General features: G+C 39.0%; 1 protein-coding gene across 2 annotated transcripts in view; it reads left to right on the top strand.

Moving 5' to 3' along the window:
• L3MBTL4 (l(3)mbt-like 4 (Drosophila)) overlaps positions 1-18,107 on the top strand; it is a 465,654-nt gene that overhangs the window by 243,909 nt on the left and 203,638 nt on the right. For both annotated transcript variants that reach the window (XM_011969788.1, XM_011969787.1), the window contains one exon: positions 2,964-3,078. In XM_011969788.1, the coding sequence (XP_011825178.1) occupies positions 2,964-3,078 (115 nt within the window). The remainder of the gene's footprint in view (positions 1-2,963; positions 3,079-18,107) is intronic.

Genomic DNA, 18,107 nt, shown 5'->3' on the forward strand with positions numbered 1-18,107 from the left:
AGAATCTCGCTCTGTCGCCCAGGCTGGAGTGCAGTGGCGCAATTTCGGCTCACTGCAAACTCCGCTTCCCGGGTTCAAGCCATCCTTGTGCCTTGGCCTCCCAAGTAGCTGGGACTACAGGCATGCATCACCACACCAGTTAATTTTTGCATTTTTAGTAGAGATGGGGCTTCACCATGTTGACCAGGCTAGTCTCAACCTGCTGGCTCTAAGTGATCTGCCTGCCTCGGCCTCCCAAAATGCTGGGATTTTAGGTGTGCACCATCACACCAGAACATCATCTGTTCTTTAGGTTAATAACTTCTATGAATCTGTTTTTAAATTTTATATTCACTCGTCTGTTTTTCTGCCATCTCCAATCTGCTAGTATTGCCATCCAGCAATAATATTGTCATACAGCAATAATATTGTCATCCAGCAATATTTAAGATATTTTGCTATTCACTTCTAGAATTTCTATGTGCTTCTCTTTTATAGTTTCCATTTCTCTCTTGAAATTCTCTATTCACTAATTTAGACCATTTCAATTAAGTTTTTGAACATATTTTCATAACTACTTTGCATTCCTTTTCTGCTAATTACAACATCTGGGTCATCTTAAGATCTATTTCTGTTGACTACTTCTTTACAAATTGAGTATGGCTCACAGTCATCTGCTTATTTACATGTTTAGTAAACTTTTGTACGTTATACATACAAAATGATACAGTATATAGTGGGAGTGTTTGTTATTTTTGTTTTTGTTTCTTTTGTTTTGTTTTAAAGAATAGAGTTCATTCTGTCAGGGAATTTATTACTGGTAATTCTTCATCTGGCAAAGGCTTGATTTTACCCCTTTTTTAGGGTTGTTCACGAGTAATTCTTTATCTGGGGCATCTTTCTTTCCCCAAAAATGTGACCTTTGTGGTGTCTCAGTGAAATTGTCAAAGTGTTATTGAGATTTCTCCACTTTAGTCTCTCCCCTCTCCCCGAAACGTATGACCTCTAGTATCTTTGTTTCATTCTCAGCCTCATATCAGGTACTCTCTGCTTGGCTTCAAAAAGTCTCACCTGGTGCATGGGAAGTCCAGCCTTTGGTCAAGGTCTTGTGAATAACCTCCCATGGACTTTTAGGTCCTCCTCTTTATTGAGACAGGGTCTTGCTGTGTCGCCCAGGCTGTGGTGCAATGGCATGATCATGGTTCACTGCAGCCCCGACCTCCCCAAGCTGAGGTGATTCTTCTACTTCAGCCTCCTGAGTAGCTGGGACCACAAGTGCACACCACCACACTTGGCTAGTTTTTTATTTTTATTTTTTGTAGAGATGAGGTTTCACTGTGTTGTCCAGGCTGGTCTGGAACACCTGGGCTCAAGCAATCCTCCGTCCTTGGCCTCCCAAAGTGCTGGGATGACAGGTATGAGCTACTGCACCTGGCCTTTGGTTCTCCCTTTTTTGTAGTTCTGTCTTCTCCAATATTTTGTCCTTTAACTTCCAGCTGCATCATCCGCTCTGATCTGCAATCTGTGTCTTTCTGACTGCATAACTGCTTTCTCTGTGTTTCTCCTCTTTGTGCTGCAATCAGGAAGTTGTCTCCAGGCTGATATTAAGGGCTCATCTGGGATGTTTTCCTTCACTTAGGGATTGCATTTCTGTGCTGTCTCTTGTCCAACATCAGAAAATAGTCACTGCATATGTCCAGTTTTATGGTTATTACTGTGAAAGGGCACTTTGTCATTGTCAGGAACCCAAGTTCGGTAGAAATATACTTTTGAAAGTTATTACTGTAATCTCTGGTTCTCAAACTTTAGCATATAACAGATTCATATAGAAAACTTGTTAACACACAGTGGTAGGCTCTACCTTTAGAGTTTCTGATTCAGTAGGATTGAGGTGGAGCCCAAGAATTTGCATTTTTAACAAGTGTCCAGGTGATGCTGATAGTCTGAGAATCACACTGTGAAAACCACTTGCTTAGAAAGATGACTTGAGAAAAAATATTGGGAGTTTGTTTGGAACTGAAAATATAGAATTTTGCTTTTTTGGTCTTATGGTCTGCATAATGGATTTATATTTCAGGTTGGCTTATTATAGCACTAGGCATCTTGCTCTTTTTATTCAAATATGATTTTCAAAAACTTAAATGGGCTTCTTTGCATTGGAAAGGATATAGCTTTTTTAAAAAGAAATAATTATTTTTATTTTAGGAAATAAGTATTTGATTTTTTGTTTCAGAGACTGGGATTTATTTAATTATTCTTATATGTGTGCATGGTATGTCTGTGTGTGTTTTATAGATAAGATGCATGATAAATTATCCTTGCAATAATTAGCTTGTTTGAGCCTATGCCAGTAGGATGGCTGGACCTGGGCCCTACCTCTTGTTTGAAAGTTTCTTGATAGCTTACCCTTAGTCTTTAAATAACTCTTATGGTAGCTAATAAAATCTATCTACCCCCTAGCATATTTTGTCTACTGTTTTTGCCTCCATTGTTCCAATGGGCCCATCTCTCATTTGTGAGGTTTTAGGGATTGATTGTTTCTTTATACTCTAATCTGTGCATTTCCCATCAGTGTAGTGCTTGTACTAATGTCAAGTTGGTGACGCTTAATGTTGATGATGCTGACATGGTTCTTGAAGTGGTTAATGGGACAGTTACTCAGGACAAAGAGTTTTCCCTCAACAGCATTCCAGTATTTGTCTTAGTTGAGAAAATGGATTGGGCTTACCTCTTCAAATTCTAATCAATCCCTGACAATTTTTTTCTTTACCAACCTCTTTAATTTCTTTGAAAATTTGGTACAATCGCCTTTGTTGGCTGGATTAGAAGGCTGTAGAATGGCACATTTTAAATATTATTTCAACTGCAAGGTGTGATTATAAAATTTCAATCTCAGCTTCAGATATCTGTATTCAAATATTTCGATACAGGAATAGTGAAATACTAATTACTAAATAGTAATCATTTGAAACTCATTTTAACAGGTTCATTTTGATGGTTGGGACCATAAGTATGACTACTGGGTGGAGGCAGACAGCCCTGACATCCACCCGATCGGATGGTGTGATGTCACAGGGCATCCTCTGGAAGTGCCGCAGCGTGAGTACTTTGCTCTTTGTCATTGCCCTTTAAATCCTTAGCCTGATTTCCAGCCATACTGTTGCTTATTCATGCCGTTATAGACGTCTGAGAGCTAAATATCACATAGGCGAATTAATCATCACTACAGCTACACTGAAAGCCAATTATTTACAATTAAGCCTCAAAGGGCATGTGTTATATTAATGAAAAGTGATAATCATTAAAAAATTATTTTGATAGTGTTTTCCACAGGAATCTTTATTTTCTACATTTGAGTTTGGAAAACTGAGCTAGCATATCTAAATCCATCTAATTTTGGTCATCGGTTTTAACAAGTTCATCTTTTTTTTTTAAATATCTGATCTTTATTTTATAGGACAGACTATACAAAGTCTTTTGGAAAATTAAAATATTTTAACTTCCAACAATTTTCAGATTTTTTTTGCTTATAAAAAAATTTAAAAGCCTCTACTTTACTCACATCTTTATCATTTCTGACTTTCTAGCTACTTAAAGTTAAGGAGGAAATTAACCACTCTAAATTTTAATGAGCCTCAACCCAAAATACCTTATTTTTTTGTCTGAAGGAGTCCTCTGATCTGATTAGGCTGACATGACTAATAACCAGTTCCAGACACAAGTGCAAGTGTTCTCCATTCTCATGTTTGTTTTGTTCCCTCACTGCTTCTCTTTCCCTCCCGTTGGTTTCTTAGGATTAAGCTAGAATGCTTTTCTATTAATGAGGATATCTTACACACAGCCAGCCTAATGATGCTTGAACCTTAGGCCTCAAAGGACTTCTTGTAAAAATGAGAAGAATCCCTGACTAAATAATTGGATAAAGAGTTCTACATTGTGCTAGATTTTTCAAAAACTACAAAATCAAAGAGATGAAGGCCCTTCTGGAGCCGACAATGTATTGGCACAGATAGGACCAGTACCCCAAGACTGTAGAATGAAGGGGACCATGGTCAGCACCATGTGGGGGACTCCAAGTAGGGAAGGGTGCCAGCATTTGTACTTTGTGGTTTCCTTCGGTCTTGCTTTTTATCCTCCCTGGTTTTACACCCCAGCATGTCACGGAGATAGTTCTCACTTTATGTGAACCCCCCAGTACACCCCTGTACATCCATCCCTCAGCCAGTAACTTCCTCATGTGTGAACGATTTCCTCTGGGGTAGGCATGGACCAGCATTGCAGGTACAGGGACAGCTCTCTTCACTCCACTCCAAGCATTGTCTGCTCCTTTGTCACTCTACCCAGCTGGATTTTCTACCTGAATGTCTCAGAAGCATCCCAGAGTCTATGCATCAAACCCAACCTCCATCCCAAGCCAAAAACTTGCTCTTTCTACTGTAGTTTCTGTTTGCTTCCAAAGTTGCCATTCCAGACTCTGCTCCCTCTTGGCCCCTTCCTCAATCCACACATATAAACAGTCACCAGGTGTCCTGCTGGTTCTCTTTCTTAATTCTCCAGAATCTATCTTTGACCCCCAATGCTTTGACCCCAGTGCATCTTCTCAATGCTATTGCATTATTTTGAGGTGTCATCATAGTTACAGATGCTTCTCAGAATGTGGCCTGTAGTCTGCTAGTGAGTTGCACAGGTTCTCCTGATGAGCCTAGGATAAATCTAAAAATGGAGGTTCTAGAGCAGTATAAACTAGTGCTTAAAAATGAGAAAAGTGGAGTCAGAATGCTGGGCTTTGAATCTCAGTTTAAAGCTTGCTTAGTGTGTGCCTCTCTATACCTCAGTTTCCTCATCTATAAAATAAAGATAATATTAATATCTACCTCATGAATTTATAATTATTAAATGAAATAAATGAATGGATAGAATTCAAAAACTGCCTACTCCATAGTATGTGCTCAATTAATACTAACTTCTCCCAGGAAATAATGTGGCATTCTCTAGATTTTCATTCTTATGTAAGTTATTAAGTGGGAGTTACTAAGAGTTCCAGATTTGAAATTGAGCAAAAATTAATGCAATTAGGGTTTTCCAAATACTTTAATTCAATTTTTCTTAAGAAGTTTGACTTCCATGTGTTGTTGGCAGTATTACAAGATGAGTATTTTGTGTATTCACAGGCAGGTAATTAGATTTGCTAGAATTTGGGGGAAAGGTAACTTGTAATTGATTGTCTTTGGTTGGTTGTGATTTTCTGTTTTCGCTGTGTTTGACTTTCTTGTTATAAACTTGTTTGTTTAATCAAGATTAATGTAGCTTGTTATAGGTTATTTGCTTAATCTTATGGTTTTAATTATTTATATCTGCACCATAATTATTTATGTTTTATTGATTTTGAAATGCCTATACTTTAAGACATGCTTGTGATCTGGTTCAATATGTGTCATCCCTGCCCCTATTGTGAAAGCAAAAATACACACACACACACACACACACACACACATACACGCACACCCGTAGACAAACACACCCCTACTCCAAAACCGATTCTGTTACTTATTTATTTATCATTGAATTCTTTTTCCACTGGGAAGGAGAAACAAATGGTTGCTCTAGGCACTCTAACAAAACAGCATTTGAGGGCCTGTCATTGACTGTTGCAGTGGCGTTATGATTGTCTTTTCTCTCTTCTTTCCTGGGATAGTCTGTATAAAACCCCAGACTCACCTCGTCTTCTGTGTTATTAAAACTCTTCTTTGGCGTAGAGTATCCTATCAGCCTGAGACTCCTTTGCATGCATACAAAGCCCTTCATAGTCAATGCATTACTCACCTACCCTCCACCATTTTCCTCTCAAAATCCTTCATTTACATCACACATTTACTCAGAGCACCTTGAACACCAGCCTTCTAAGAATCTGAAGACAATATGTCACCTTTCTATAGCTTTCCTCCATATCTTTGCTTTTCTTACAGGAAAATCACACTGCTCAGTTGTTGTCAAATGCCTGTGTGGCGTGGAGGCTGCGGGGCACTTGCTCTACAGAGGAGTCACGTGTACCACCCTTTTACCCTGTATTTTATCTATGATATGTGTACAAACAATCACATCCAGTCATCTTTTATTCTGAATGCCAGTTGAGTCAATGAGTTAATCTTATTTACTCATATAATTCAAACTAAACTTTTGTCACTATAATGTCCAGTGTCTTTTAAAATCAGATCAAAATAGAGTTTTGTAAGTATATCTATACAACCACACGCAGTATTTTATCACATATGATTAAAGTCAGCTGGCCAACATTAATTTCCAGATATTTTAGAGGTATTTTAACATCCTTTAACTTTTGGATTTTTTTTGAACTCTTTTATTTTATTTTTGTTGTATTTGTGTGACTCAACAATTGTGTTAGGTGCTTATATATGACAACTTTATTGGTCAAATACTGCAAAGACTACTAAAAGTTGAGGGCTTGGGAAAATGATCTTAGAGATCATGGAATCTACTCTATATTTTACAGAGGTGGAGTCTCTCTTGAACTTTATTGTATTGATTTACTTCAGTGGATTTTTGCAAAAGATATCATAGTAGGTTGTCTACCAGCGATATTATATGAAAAAAGAATGACCAAAAGAAAATATGAGGTAGAGGGTTTTTTAATCTATTATTCTCATCTGTTTTTCTTTATGAATATTTTCCCTTTTTTCAACAAATTAGTAGCTGCTATTGTAATGGAAACCTTGGAAACAGAGGAATAAAAATGCATACACACACAGGTATATTCTCTCTTGGCTTTCATATATATATAAGAATTATATGTATTTTTTCAGTGAGCTTCCAATTTGTGTCTGAAGGGGCTGTGGTTTACAAATGTATGTAACAGTAAAATCACACAACTGCGCATGGATGAGTAAAAATGAAATCTAGATTGCTACTGTTGTTTTACAGAGTGAGCAGAATGCAGTGGGGTGAGTCCAGGAAGGAACCTCGGGACACTGTTGAGCTGGGCTCACATGAGCACACTGGGCCTGGACTAGTTAGTGGCAGCCCCTCTAGAGGTGAAAATGGCACAAGTGTAGGCAACACTAGAACTTGTTGGTTCTCCATACACATTTTATTAGAACCTATTAAAATTTTAGATCTTTCTAAACAAGTGATAGTCCCTTTAGTTTGTTTCTATTTATCTAGTGCCATTTAATCTCATTGCAGACATTGAGCCAAGATAGAGTGTGCACCGTAGATCCCAGCTTCTGCAGAAATGCTTGTGCAGTAAATTTGAGCCAAGACCATAATATTCAAGCCCTAAGGCCCAGTGTAAATTCTTGAAAAGTTAACTGGGAAAAGCCTCTTGAGAATGAAAAATGTTCCCATTCAACTGAGAAGAGTCCAACTTGTATGACCAGGTGATGACAGCTTCCTCTTAGCTGCTGTTCCTAACTACAGATGATCACCTGCAATTTGCCCTCGTACCCTGCTGCCAGATTAAACTCTCCTTTTCTCATCCATGAGGATGCAATTTGTCTGCTTTATTTGACATAGAGTCCCTCATGGTGGGCTTTTCCTACAGTTAGAATTGAAACTAAATACTGATGTCTTAGCACTGCTGACTTGTCAAGACCTTTCTATCATGCTTTGTGTTTCCGGAATGTCCTTAAACAGTATGAAAATATCAGAACCTAAAAACCATGCCTGCTCTGATCGTCTAACTGGGTCACATTTTGGCAATCTTTTTAGTCACATCATTTAGAAACTGTAATCCCAGTCACACTTGATGTAAACTTTCTTTAAATGGAGTTTGTTTCTTTTACTGTATTGTTTATTATTCATACATAGATTACCTACTCCATTGGACAATGGGATGTCCAGCTTTTCCTGCTTTGGAAATTAACCAAGTTTGAGAAGCTAGATGATAGACTCTGGAGTTAGGAAGACTGGATGTACATTTCCATTCTGCTCTAACTCTGTGTCTTTCTTTTTTTTTTTTTTTTTTTTTGAGACAGATTTTTACTCTTGTCACCCAGGCTGGAATATAGTGGAGCAATCTCAGCTCACTGCAATCTCTGCCTCCCAAGTTCAAGTGATTCTTCTGCCTCATCCTCTTGGGTAACTGGGATTACAGACCCCACCACCATGCCTGGCTAATTTTTGTATTTTTAGTAGAGACTAAGTTTCACCATGTTGGCCAGGCTGGTCTTGAACTTCTGACCGCAAGTGATACACCCAACTTGGCCTCCCAAAGTGTTGGGATTACAGGCGTGAGCCACTGCCTCCGGCCAACTCTGTGCGTTTGGATGAGTTCTATGACCTCTGGAACTTGCAGGCCTGTGAGATTAAACACAGCTCTGGCTGCTTCCAAGCTGTCTGGCTCACAGGGAACCTAAGGACATGGCGGGGCTGGGGTGAGACGCACAGGCACATCTGTGTCCCATGGTGCCGATGCTCGTCATTGATCCAGAAAATTAGGAGTTGACTTTGTTTCCTAAAACGTACACAACCAGCATGGTTTTTCCCTAGATACTTGTTATAATCGTACCATCCATAAAGGGGTTGCTGATTGCAGAGTGGATTGAATAACATTTAGGACAGTTCACAACATTCAGAATTATTGAGTCACACAGAAGATAAGCAGGCCCTCGAAGTGGAATTCAACTGAGGACTGTTTGCTGTTCTTAAAAAAAAAAAAAAAAAAAACATTTTAAATATATCACGAGTGAAATAAAATTATCCTTACTGAATTGTTGTGGAACTTTTTTTTTTTTTTTTTTTTTGAGACGGAGTCTTGTTCTGTCACCCAGGCTGGAGTGCAGTGGCACAATCTCAGCTCACCACAAGCTCTGCCTCCCAGGATCATGCCATTCTCCTGCCTCAGCCTCCCGAGTAGCTGGGACTACAGGCACCTGCCACCATGCCAGGCTGATTTTTTTTGTATTTTTAGTAGAGACGGGGTTTTACCATGTTAGCCAGGATGGTCTCGAGCTCCTGACCTTGTGATCCGCCCGCCTCGGCTTCCCAAAGTGCTGGGATTACAGGCTTGAGCCACCCCGCCCGGCCATAACTTTCTAGTCACCAGACCGAATGAATATAACCAGTCGTCACCTGAGCCTTCTACTAGAGTCCCCATTCTTTTGCTTCTGATTTAGGCCAGAGAACGGTCTTCGGGCCTCCTCCTACCCCTAGTCATGGTCTACACTAACACCTTCTCTTCTGCTGGGTGGGGTCTCTGCCCTTTGTGCCCAGTGCCAGTCCTTTCTAGTGTTAGAGCAGCACAGATAAAGTCCTCTGCATGCAAGTGTCACTTCCTCTCCAAAACTTTGTCTGGTGTTCTTGGGGAAATGAATTGCCGCTTCATCCTCATCATCCCACAGTGATTTATGCTCCCTTCTGTCATATCACAGTTACATTTTTCTTAACTCAGACCCTCCCAGTGGCTTCTCCCTCTCTCACAGAATTTGTTGCAAAGTGCTTATCTTCATGTGAGGCCTTCCCCAGCCTGGTCTCTGTCTTCCTCACTCAGTGCCTGCCACGCTGGCCTTGTGCGGAGCCTGTAGCACGCCTGCCACACTTCCACTTCGCAGCTGCCGTTCCCTCGGCTTGGAACGTGGTGCCACCACGTGTCTTCAGGGCTTTGTTCAAGTGTCACCTCCCAGAGATGCCGTCTGTGACCAGGCCACCCACAAACAGTAACCCTGCTAATCTCTAGCTCCCATCCACTTTTATTTTTCTTAATGGTAGTTCTCCCAGGCTGACCTGGTAGTGCATGCTCTTTGTTTCTGTTCTCATCCCCTGCACCCTGTTCCATGGTGGAGGGACCTTCTGCTGCTGTTGGCTCTCCATCTCACAGTCTGGAACACCTCTGAACACTGCTGACTTGCAACACGAAAGGTAGTCTCTGAGTATGGGAATGAACGCCGGCTTGTCTTTTAGACCAGGAGATCACCTAGGGTGGGGTCTTCGTATTTTCACCATTGCTCCTCACTCTGTGGAACCTCTGCAGCTCTTGCAGGTGCTAAGCTCATGTCAGGAAACACTTGGTGAAGGCTCCAGAATGGAATGTGCCAGTCCACCAGCAGGGCAGCCCCCCAGGACTGCACGCCTCTCCACGCTGTGGATGGGAATGGCTGTACTTACTTCACCCTCCCTGCCCCTTCAACCCTTGTTTTAAACACTCTTTCAGAAATCAGAGCTAAACAATGCAGAATAAAATATTTGATTACATAGAAATATTTTGTAGATGTTTTAAAGTAGAAATAAAAACAACAAAATAAAAATGTGACAGGTCCTAGTGCTTCTAATAAAATATAGCTTGAGACAAAATATTCATTTTTTAATTAAATGGAGATTTGGTTGCACCACTTGGTAACTAATAGACTTTTCTCACCAGGGTACATATAAAGTGTTTGTTATGAAATGACAAAAACTGACGTGCCATGACAAGGGCTGGTGGGGTATGGAGCGGCCTGGTGGTGCTGGCCCTTCAGGGAGACCCATGTGGCATGCCCTGGAGCCTCTCGTGCAGGGACCATTGCATCAGATTAGGCTGGGCTCTTGTTTACGACGGGAACACCTTACATCTCCAACTTAAGAAGAGCAAAGCTGCTCGCTCAGCTTGTGTATACAAATAAATAGATGCAGGAGAGATGTTTCAATTCATTTTCTCTTATCCTAGTCACCAAAGATAAGGGTGTGGAATATAAAACGGATGGAATCCTAGGAGCTTGTCTGATCCAAACCTCTCATCCAGAGGTGAGGCAACAAAATGATTCACACAGCTTGTGAGAGCCAGAGTCGGGTCTCTGGTCCTGGTCAGAATGTATTCTTACTTGCCTAAACCCTGCAATATGTACTTTTATAATCAGATGCGTCTCCCTCTGGTTATCCCCTCTCTGAACAGGAAAGTGGGTAACCCAGCCAGTGAGAGGTTCCTAATCTGGGGCCAGGCCTATGGAAGTGCTGAGGTTGGGCTTTCAGCAAGGACGGTGTCCTCTGTCTTGCAGCATCAGCAATGTTGCATGAAGCATGAGGGGAAAAGGGCGGAAAAGCCCCAAAAGAGATAACATTACAGCATAGCCTCATACCTGGGCCACCTGCAGTGACTTCACATCATTTCTGATCATCAGCAGCTCACAGGGCACACTCATCCCAGGGAGAAGACGGAGCCTTACCTTTTCATGAGGACATCCCTGCTGGGCTTTGCTCAAGATCCTTCCTCCAAGGAGTGTGATCCTAGCTGTTTGCTCTAGTCCCCAAGTCACTCTTGATGTGGCTTTTATATCTTGACACCATATTTCTGCTTACCTGCCAGCCCTTTTAGAGACCCTGTGCTTCCTTACTGAGGCATGTAAGAACTTCTGGGTCCCCTCCATGTACCACACAGGCTGTGCCGAAATGGAAGTATAGCCTTGGGCTCATTAACTTGGCCACTGACCTTCTACCATGTGAAAGTAGCCATGTGGGATCTCTTTCTAGAGATGTACAGCTGTCCTTTAGTATTTCCCCAGGCTTATTTTGAGGCCATCTATTTATACATAGATGCCCACTCCAATGCCAGCATGAAGGAGAGGTAAATGAAAACAGAGGGGGATGTGCAAGAAGAGAGGAGTGTGCACATACACACCTCTTGCCTCCTTGTCTTTCTTTAGCCTCTCATTCACTATGTTTATTCCTTTCTCTCAGTTGGTGAACACAAACTCTTTCCACCCCAAGGCCTTTGTGTGTATATATGTATGCTGTCTTCTCTGTTCAGAATGGTCTATCTGCTCTTCTACTGGATGGCTCTTTCTCACCTTTTAGAATACATCTTGAATGATCCCTTCTTAGAAAGGCCTCCAGGGTCCATATTGTCTAAAGAACAGCAACCACTATTATTTTTCATTTGACCACTTCCTTTTCTCCACAGTGCAAAACACATATGTAATCATCTCAGTTGTCATTAGTTCTCATGAAAGTGTAAGCTTCATGAATGGAAGGACAGTGAATGTTGTATCTCTTAGTGTTTTCCATGGTCTGACTTCCAAAAAACATTTGTCTATATATTCATCTCTCTATATGTGTTGGTTAGTCACTTAATGCAAAGTCAACGTGCATCTCTAGAGACCACCTTGGACTCTTGCCTGCGACCTTAATGGAGTGAGTGAGTTCTTGAGTAGTAGCTATGGAATTGGTCTAGTCAAGCCTAGTAGGAGAGACACAGGCCAAGAATAACCCTCCCTAAATGACGAAGGAAACCTTCCAAAAAATGAGATTTCTTAGATAGCTTCCGTGTCTAAATAATTGTGTCATTGTTCTTTCTTTAGCTTCTGTTTGATTTGTATTTGGAAGTAATTATAATGCTTGATTCAAAGTAAATTGAATTATCCATCATTATGAAGTTAAAGTGTGTATTAATAGAGTAATAATACCAACTACAATATAATATATATAGCCTTTATAATTTATATTAATGACCTTGAGAACATTGCTAATTTATTTAATGGTTAAACATAAACAAGCATAATAGCACATAACTTGATAAAAGGTATAGTTCATTTTTATCCAGTTTCATTTAATATACCGCATATGTATAAATACAACAGAAGGACTTGTAAATACACCATATGGCTGGTGCATTGTTTATCCTGATAACTGAGATAAAATTCTTAATCTACACTAAGCAATGAATGATTACTAATGCCATCTTTTATGAGCATTGAAACTCTGTGGAATTTGAAAAATTTTATTCAGAGATGGAAATTCACTTAGATTATAAAATAAAAGTTAATGCAATTTTTTGGCCAGATGTGAAGCAATTAATATGATGACGGATGGATGTCATTCTGAGGAAAAAATATTGTTAGCCTAACCAGGTAATAGCACATTTTCAATTCATTCTGTTTTAAAGAGAATTTCACAAGGAATCTTTAGTACTTGTTCTTCCAAATTACAGCAAGCAAGTAATCAGCAGTTTTAAGAGTCCCTAAGTACTCATTGACTTAATAGACAATTATAGCATATTGTGTTTTAAAAAAGGTAGCTATTTTCAAAGTCCCTAATTACAGATCTACATGATAGACTTATCAAGGAAAAATAATACATTTCAAAATGTACTTACAGTCATAATGATATTGTCTGTTTTAAATGCTCCTTGTTGAAGTGCTTATCCTGTGTCTCTACCTTCTGGAGGTGTGAGGGCAGATTCCATTTACTTGGTTCTAAAACTTAGTCGTTGGATGCCTAGTGGCTAGCCCAGAACAATTCTTCAGATTATGTTCTCATTCTAGCTTGATGACTTTGTTCACAGTTGAGATGCAGTGTGGCACAGCAGTTTCTGTCATCACATGTACAGACCATCGTAGATTGTATTAAATAAAGCACAGCTCTGTGCAAATTTACAGACCTTTAAAACACGTACAATAGCCCATCCCTTCTAAAATGGATGAAACAACTCAGTGGTTTGGCAGTAAGGCTTGCCAAATTCTCACCCTATCCCAATTTATGACTCTCATCTGGCTATAGATTTATGCAAGTCAGCATATGGACGTTGAGTGAAGATCCTGAGTTCGCGCAGGGACCTTTCAGGCTTTTTCTCAGAGAGTTTTAACCCTTTCAGAAGACAATAATGCCTTCCATGGCAGGGGAAGGGAACTGGATACAATTGTTATGTATCTATATCCCTGTCCTACATCACCCTACAATACCTGGTTAATGGAAACCTTGAGCAGTTGAGCAATCAACTGATGGCCTGAAAATATTTCATGAGGAAGGGTTTTATCATCTCAGTGTTGTTGTGGTAATTGAATAGAGATTTTTTTGGTATCTCTAATGTACTAACTACTGTACTAGGGTTTGCAGAGTCCTGTGGGACATAGTTCTACACTGGTGGCCATGATTATAAAGGCGCCAGGAGGAGAGAGAGTCCTATGAACACTGATGGCATGGTAGTGCCATAGTGAAGAGATTCACAGAGAAGTCAGTGTCTGGCTGTTTTGGCTACTGCATGCACTTGTATTTAGTGTTAAGAGATTAAAATTCCTCCTCTTAAAGTGCTTTTTCTTACATATAGCAATTCTTCTTTCAAAATTGGGGGTCAAGGAGAATGAGAAGTGGGCAAGGGCAGCTCTCTGTGTTGCTTTAAGGACAAGCTTAGTGATACTAGCATCTTGGAAAATCTTTCATTTTTTTTTGTCTTTCATGGTATTAGAAAGACTTAAAAATATGTCATAGTTTTATTTTACAAGTAGAGGTATCCTTAAATGACTCCTAGGAATGAACATAGAATCAAGTATTTTTTAATGTAAACATTATGTATTTGCATTCTGAAAGAGAGCTGTGTAAAGATTATGACTTTTTTTTCATTTCACTCTGCATTCTAAGCAACCAAGAATCAAGAAGTTGCAAACATACACAAACCTAAAATTCAATGAGCACTAAATGACAGACTTAGAGAACTGAAAAGCATATTTAAGAACTAAGAGCCTTTGGCTTTTATGTTACTTTTCATTTATGCTTTGGTATTCATTTCAAATCAGAAAGTAAAAATTAGAATTTGTTTTCCTTAGCAAAACAGTAAGTTTCACTTCAGCACATAAGTTTACTGTAATTAGAGGGGATGGCAGAATACTTTATCCAAGTCTTTGGGATAACAGCTCTGTGCACCTGTCCGTCCAGCCATGAGAACCATAAATCTTTTCTTCCATGGCCCACTCACAGGATGGCATATTTAGGAGCTTCTCATCCTAGGTGTTGCAGATACAAAGTCAGACCTTCTTTAAGCAGCCAGTAGCCTTGCCCTACTATGTTTGAAGTGACCCTCTAGATTTCTGGCAGTTCAGTCTTCTGCTACATCTCACCCACTTTATAGCATTCTTTAGAATACTCCCAATTTTACTTGCATTTAGTACTTCATAAAAATTTTCTGTATGCAGTGTTATTTCTATAAACACCAATGAGCTGAAAGTCATGTAGAGGAAGATGTAGCTGCTGACCACACAGCCCTTTTTTTTCCTGCATTACCAACCCTCTTCTCCAAGACATTATTCTCTTTGACTAACCCACATTCTCCTTGTTGCAATTTTACTTGACTCTTTTCTTGAACATTAAAAGCTTTTATTGTTCTAAGGAATTGTAAAACAGAGTAAAAGAAATATGGTTATGGAAGTTTTTATACTTTAATGAGCAGTTTATGTTTTTTAGATTGACAAGAACATTTTCCGTAATTTTCTTTGAAGTCATCGTTCTTCTTTTCATGTCAATGGACTTATTTTGTAATGGAAGTCATTAGAAAAGGAGAGGAATCTTTTGTGTAATCCCTCTAACCAAATTGTATATAATGCCAGACAGCCAAGGAAAATTCTTTCACACAGTGGAGTCACATATTATTCTATGATTAGGGTCTAAATTCAGTGAGTAATGCAAAAAATCATGTTTAATCACAGTTACTGAAAAGTGTGTCTCAGCAAGCCCACTAGAGTGGATTACCTCCATCATTGAACTGTACAGTTGGCATTGTTGAGTGTTAGGTGAAGTCATTGGCGTGAATTGAGGGTCACGCTGTATGATAATCACACTGCACTTTTAAATGCCAGGTCGTTTGCACATTCAGAAAACTGTTCACATTGGAGGAACATATTGAGACTGAGGAGAAGAGTAGTAGTCTCTGACTCTTATCTCATGCTCATACCTGGATTCCATTTTTGAGTACCGTGGTAGGATCACCCGTACTTGTAGCTACTAGAGTACCTTTCTTTCCCCCTTTTCCATATATATTTGAATTTGTATATATGGTAGAACTCCATTCTATTCACTTCAGATATTTGACTGTCTTGATGTGCGTGACTATCCTTACTATCTTTTAAAGCTAGAATAGTTGCGATGTTTGTGTATATAAAAATATAAAAATTTTGATTATTATGTAAAGCAAATATTAAGAGATGTGAATACAGAAATAGCAATACACTAATAGTATTGGGCTTAAGTATCCCACTCTCAACAGTGGATAGATCATCCAGATAGAAAATCAGAAACAAGACACGGGTGTCTACTTTAGCTCACATCTATTCAACATAGTATTGGAAGTCCAAGCCATAGCAATTAGAGAAGAAAAAGAAATAAAAGGCATTCACATTGGAAAGGAACAAGTTAAATTGTCTCTGTTTGCTGATAGCATAACCTTTTGTGTATATAGCAAACTGTATTAGTCTGTTTTCACACTGCTATAAAGAACTTCTCTGAAACCGGGTAATTTATAAAGGAAGGGGTTTAATTGACTCACAGTTTTGCATGGCTAGGGAGGTCTCAGGAAACTTACAATCATGGCAGAAGGGGAAGCAGGCACCTTCTTCACAAGGTGGCAGGAAAGAGAAGAGTGAAAGTGCAGTGAAAATTGTCATTTACAAAACCACTAGGTCTCATGAGAACTCACTCACTATCATGAGAACAGCATAGGGAAACCACCCTCATGATCCAGTCACCTCCCTTCCTCGACACATGAGGATTGCAATTCGAGATGAGATTTGGGTGGGGACACAGAGCCAAACCATGTCAAAAACCGTAAAGATTCTACAAAGAAACTCTTAGAATTAATAAATAAATTCAGTAAAATTGCAGGATACAAAATCAATATACAAAAGTCAGTTGGGTTTCTATACACGAACAATGAGCTATCCAAATTCCATTTACAATAGCATCAAAAAGAATAAAATGCTTAGGAATAAATGTAACCAAGGAGGTGAAATATCTGCACACTGAAAACTTTTAATACATTGAAATAAATTGTAGAAGACAAAAATAAATGGAAAGATATCCCATATTCATGGACTGGAACGCTTAATGTTAAAATTCATGCTACTAAAAACAGTTTACAGATCCGGTGCAATCCCTATCAAAATTCCAATAGTATTTTTCAGAGAAATAGAAATAACTGTCTCATGGAGCTAAAAAAGACCCCAAGTAGCTTGAGCAGTTGTAAGAAAGAACAAAGCTGGAGACATTGCATTGCCTGATTTCAAACTATAGTAAAAAGCTATGGTAATCAAAATAATATGTTAGTAGCATAAAAAGAGACACATAGACCAATGAAACAGAAGAAAGCCCAGAAATAAACCCATGTATATGGTCAACTAATCTTTGACAAAGGCACCAAGAATATATAATAGGGAAAGGAAATCTCTTCAATAAGTGGTTCTGGGAAAACTAGATATCCACATGCAGAAGAATGAAATTGGACCCTTGTCTCACACCATATACAAAAATTAACTTGAAATGGATTAAAGACTTAAATCTAAGATCTGAAACCATAAAACTCCTAGAAGAGAACATAAGGAAAAGCTTTATCAAGACATTGGTTTTGATACTGAGTTTTTAAATATGACAACAAAAGCAAAAATAAACGAAGACTACGTCAAATTATAAAGCTTCTGCCTAGCAAAGGAAACAGTCAACAGAATGAAGAAACAACCTATGGAATGGGAGAAAATAGATACAAACCCGACATCTGATAAAGGGTTAATCTCCATATATATAACGAATTCATCTAAGTCAATAGCAAAAACAAAACAAAACAAACAAACAAACAAAAAAACAAAGAAAAAACTGATTAAATAATATAAAATGGGCAAAGGACCTGAATAGACATTTTTTTCTTCTGAAGAAGCCGTACAGATGGACAGCAGGGCCATAGCTATATGAAAAGTTGCTCAGCACCACTAATGGTCAGAGAAATGCAAATCAAAACTACAGTGAGATATCACCTAACACCTGTTAGGATGATTTTTATCAAAAAGACAAAAGATAACAATAATTGGCCAGGATGTGGAGAAAAGAGAGAACCCTTGCACACTGTTAATGGAAATATAAATTGGTACAGCTGTTATGGAAAAAAATATTGAGGTTCCTTTAAAAATTACAAATAGAACTACCATGAGATTCAGCAATTCCTCTTTTGAGTATGTATCCAAATGAAATGAAACACAGGTATCCAAGATACTTGTGTTCGCTGCGGCATTATTCACAATAGCCAAGATAGGGAAACTACCTACTTGCTCATCAATGGATGAATGGATAAAGAAAATATGGTATTGTACATACAATGGAATATTTTTCATCCATAAAAAGGAGATCCTGTCATTTGCAATATCATGGATAAACTGGAGTGCTTTATGCTG

The sequence above is a fragment of the Mandrillus leucophaeus genome, unplaced genomic scaffold, assembly GCF_000951045.1.
Source record: "Mandrillus leucophaeus isolate KB7577 unplaced genomic scaffold, Mleu.le_1.0 Scaffold903, whole genome shotgun sequence".
Classification (NCBI taxonomy): domain Eukaryota; kingdom Metazoa; phylum Chordata; class Mammalia; order Primates; family Cercopithecidae; genus Mandrillus; species Mandrillus leucophaeus.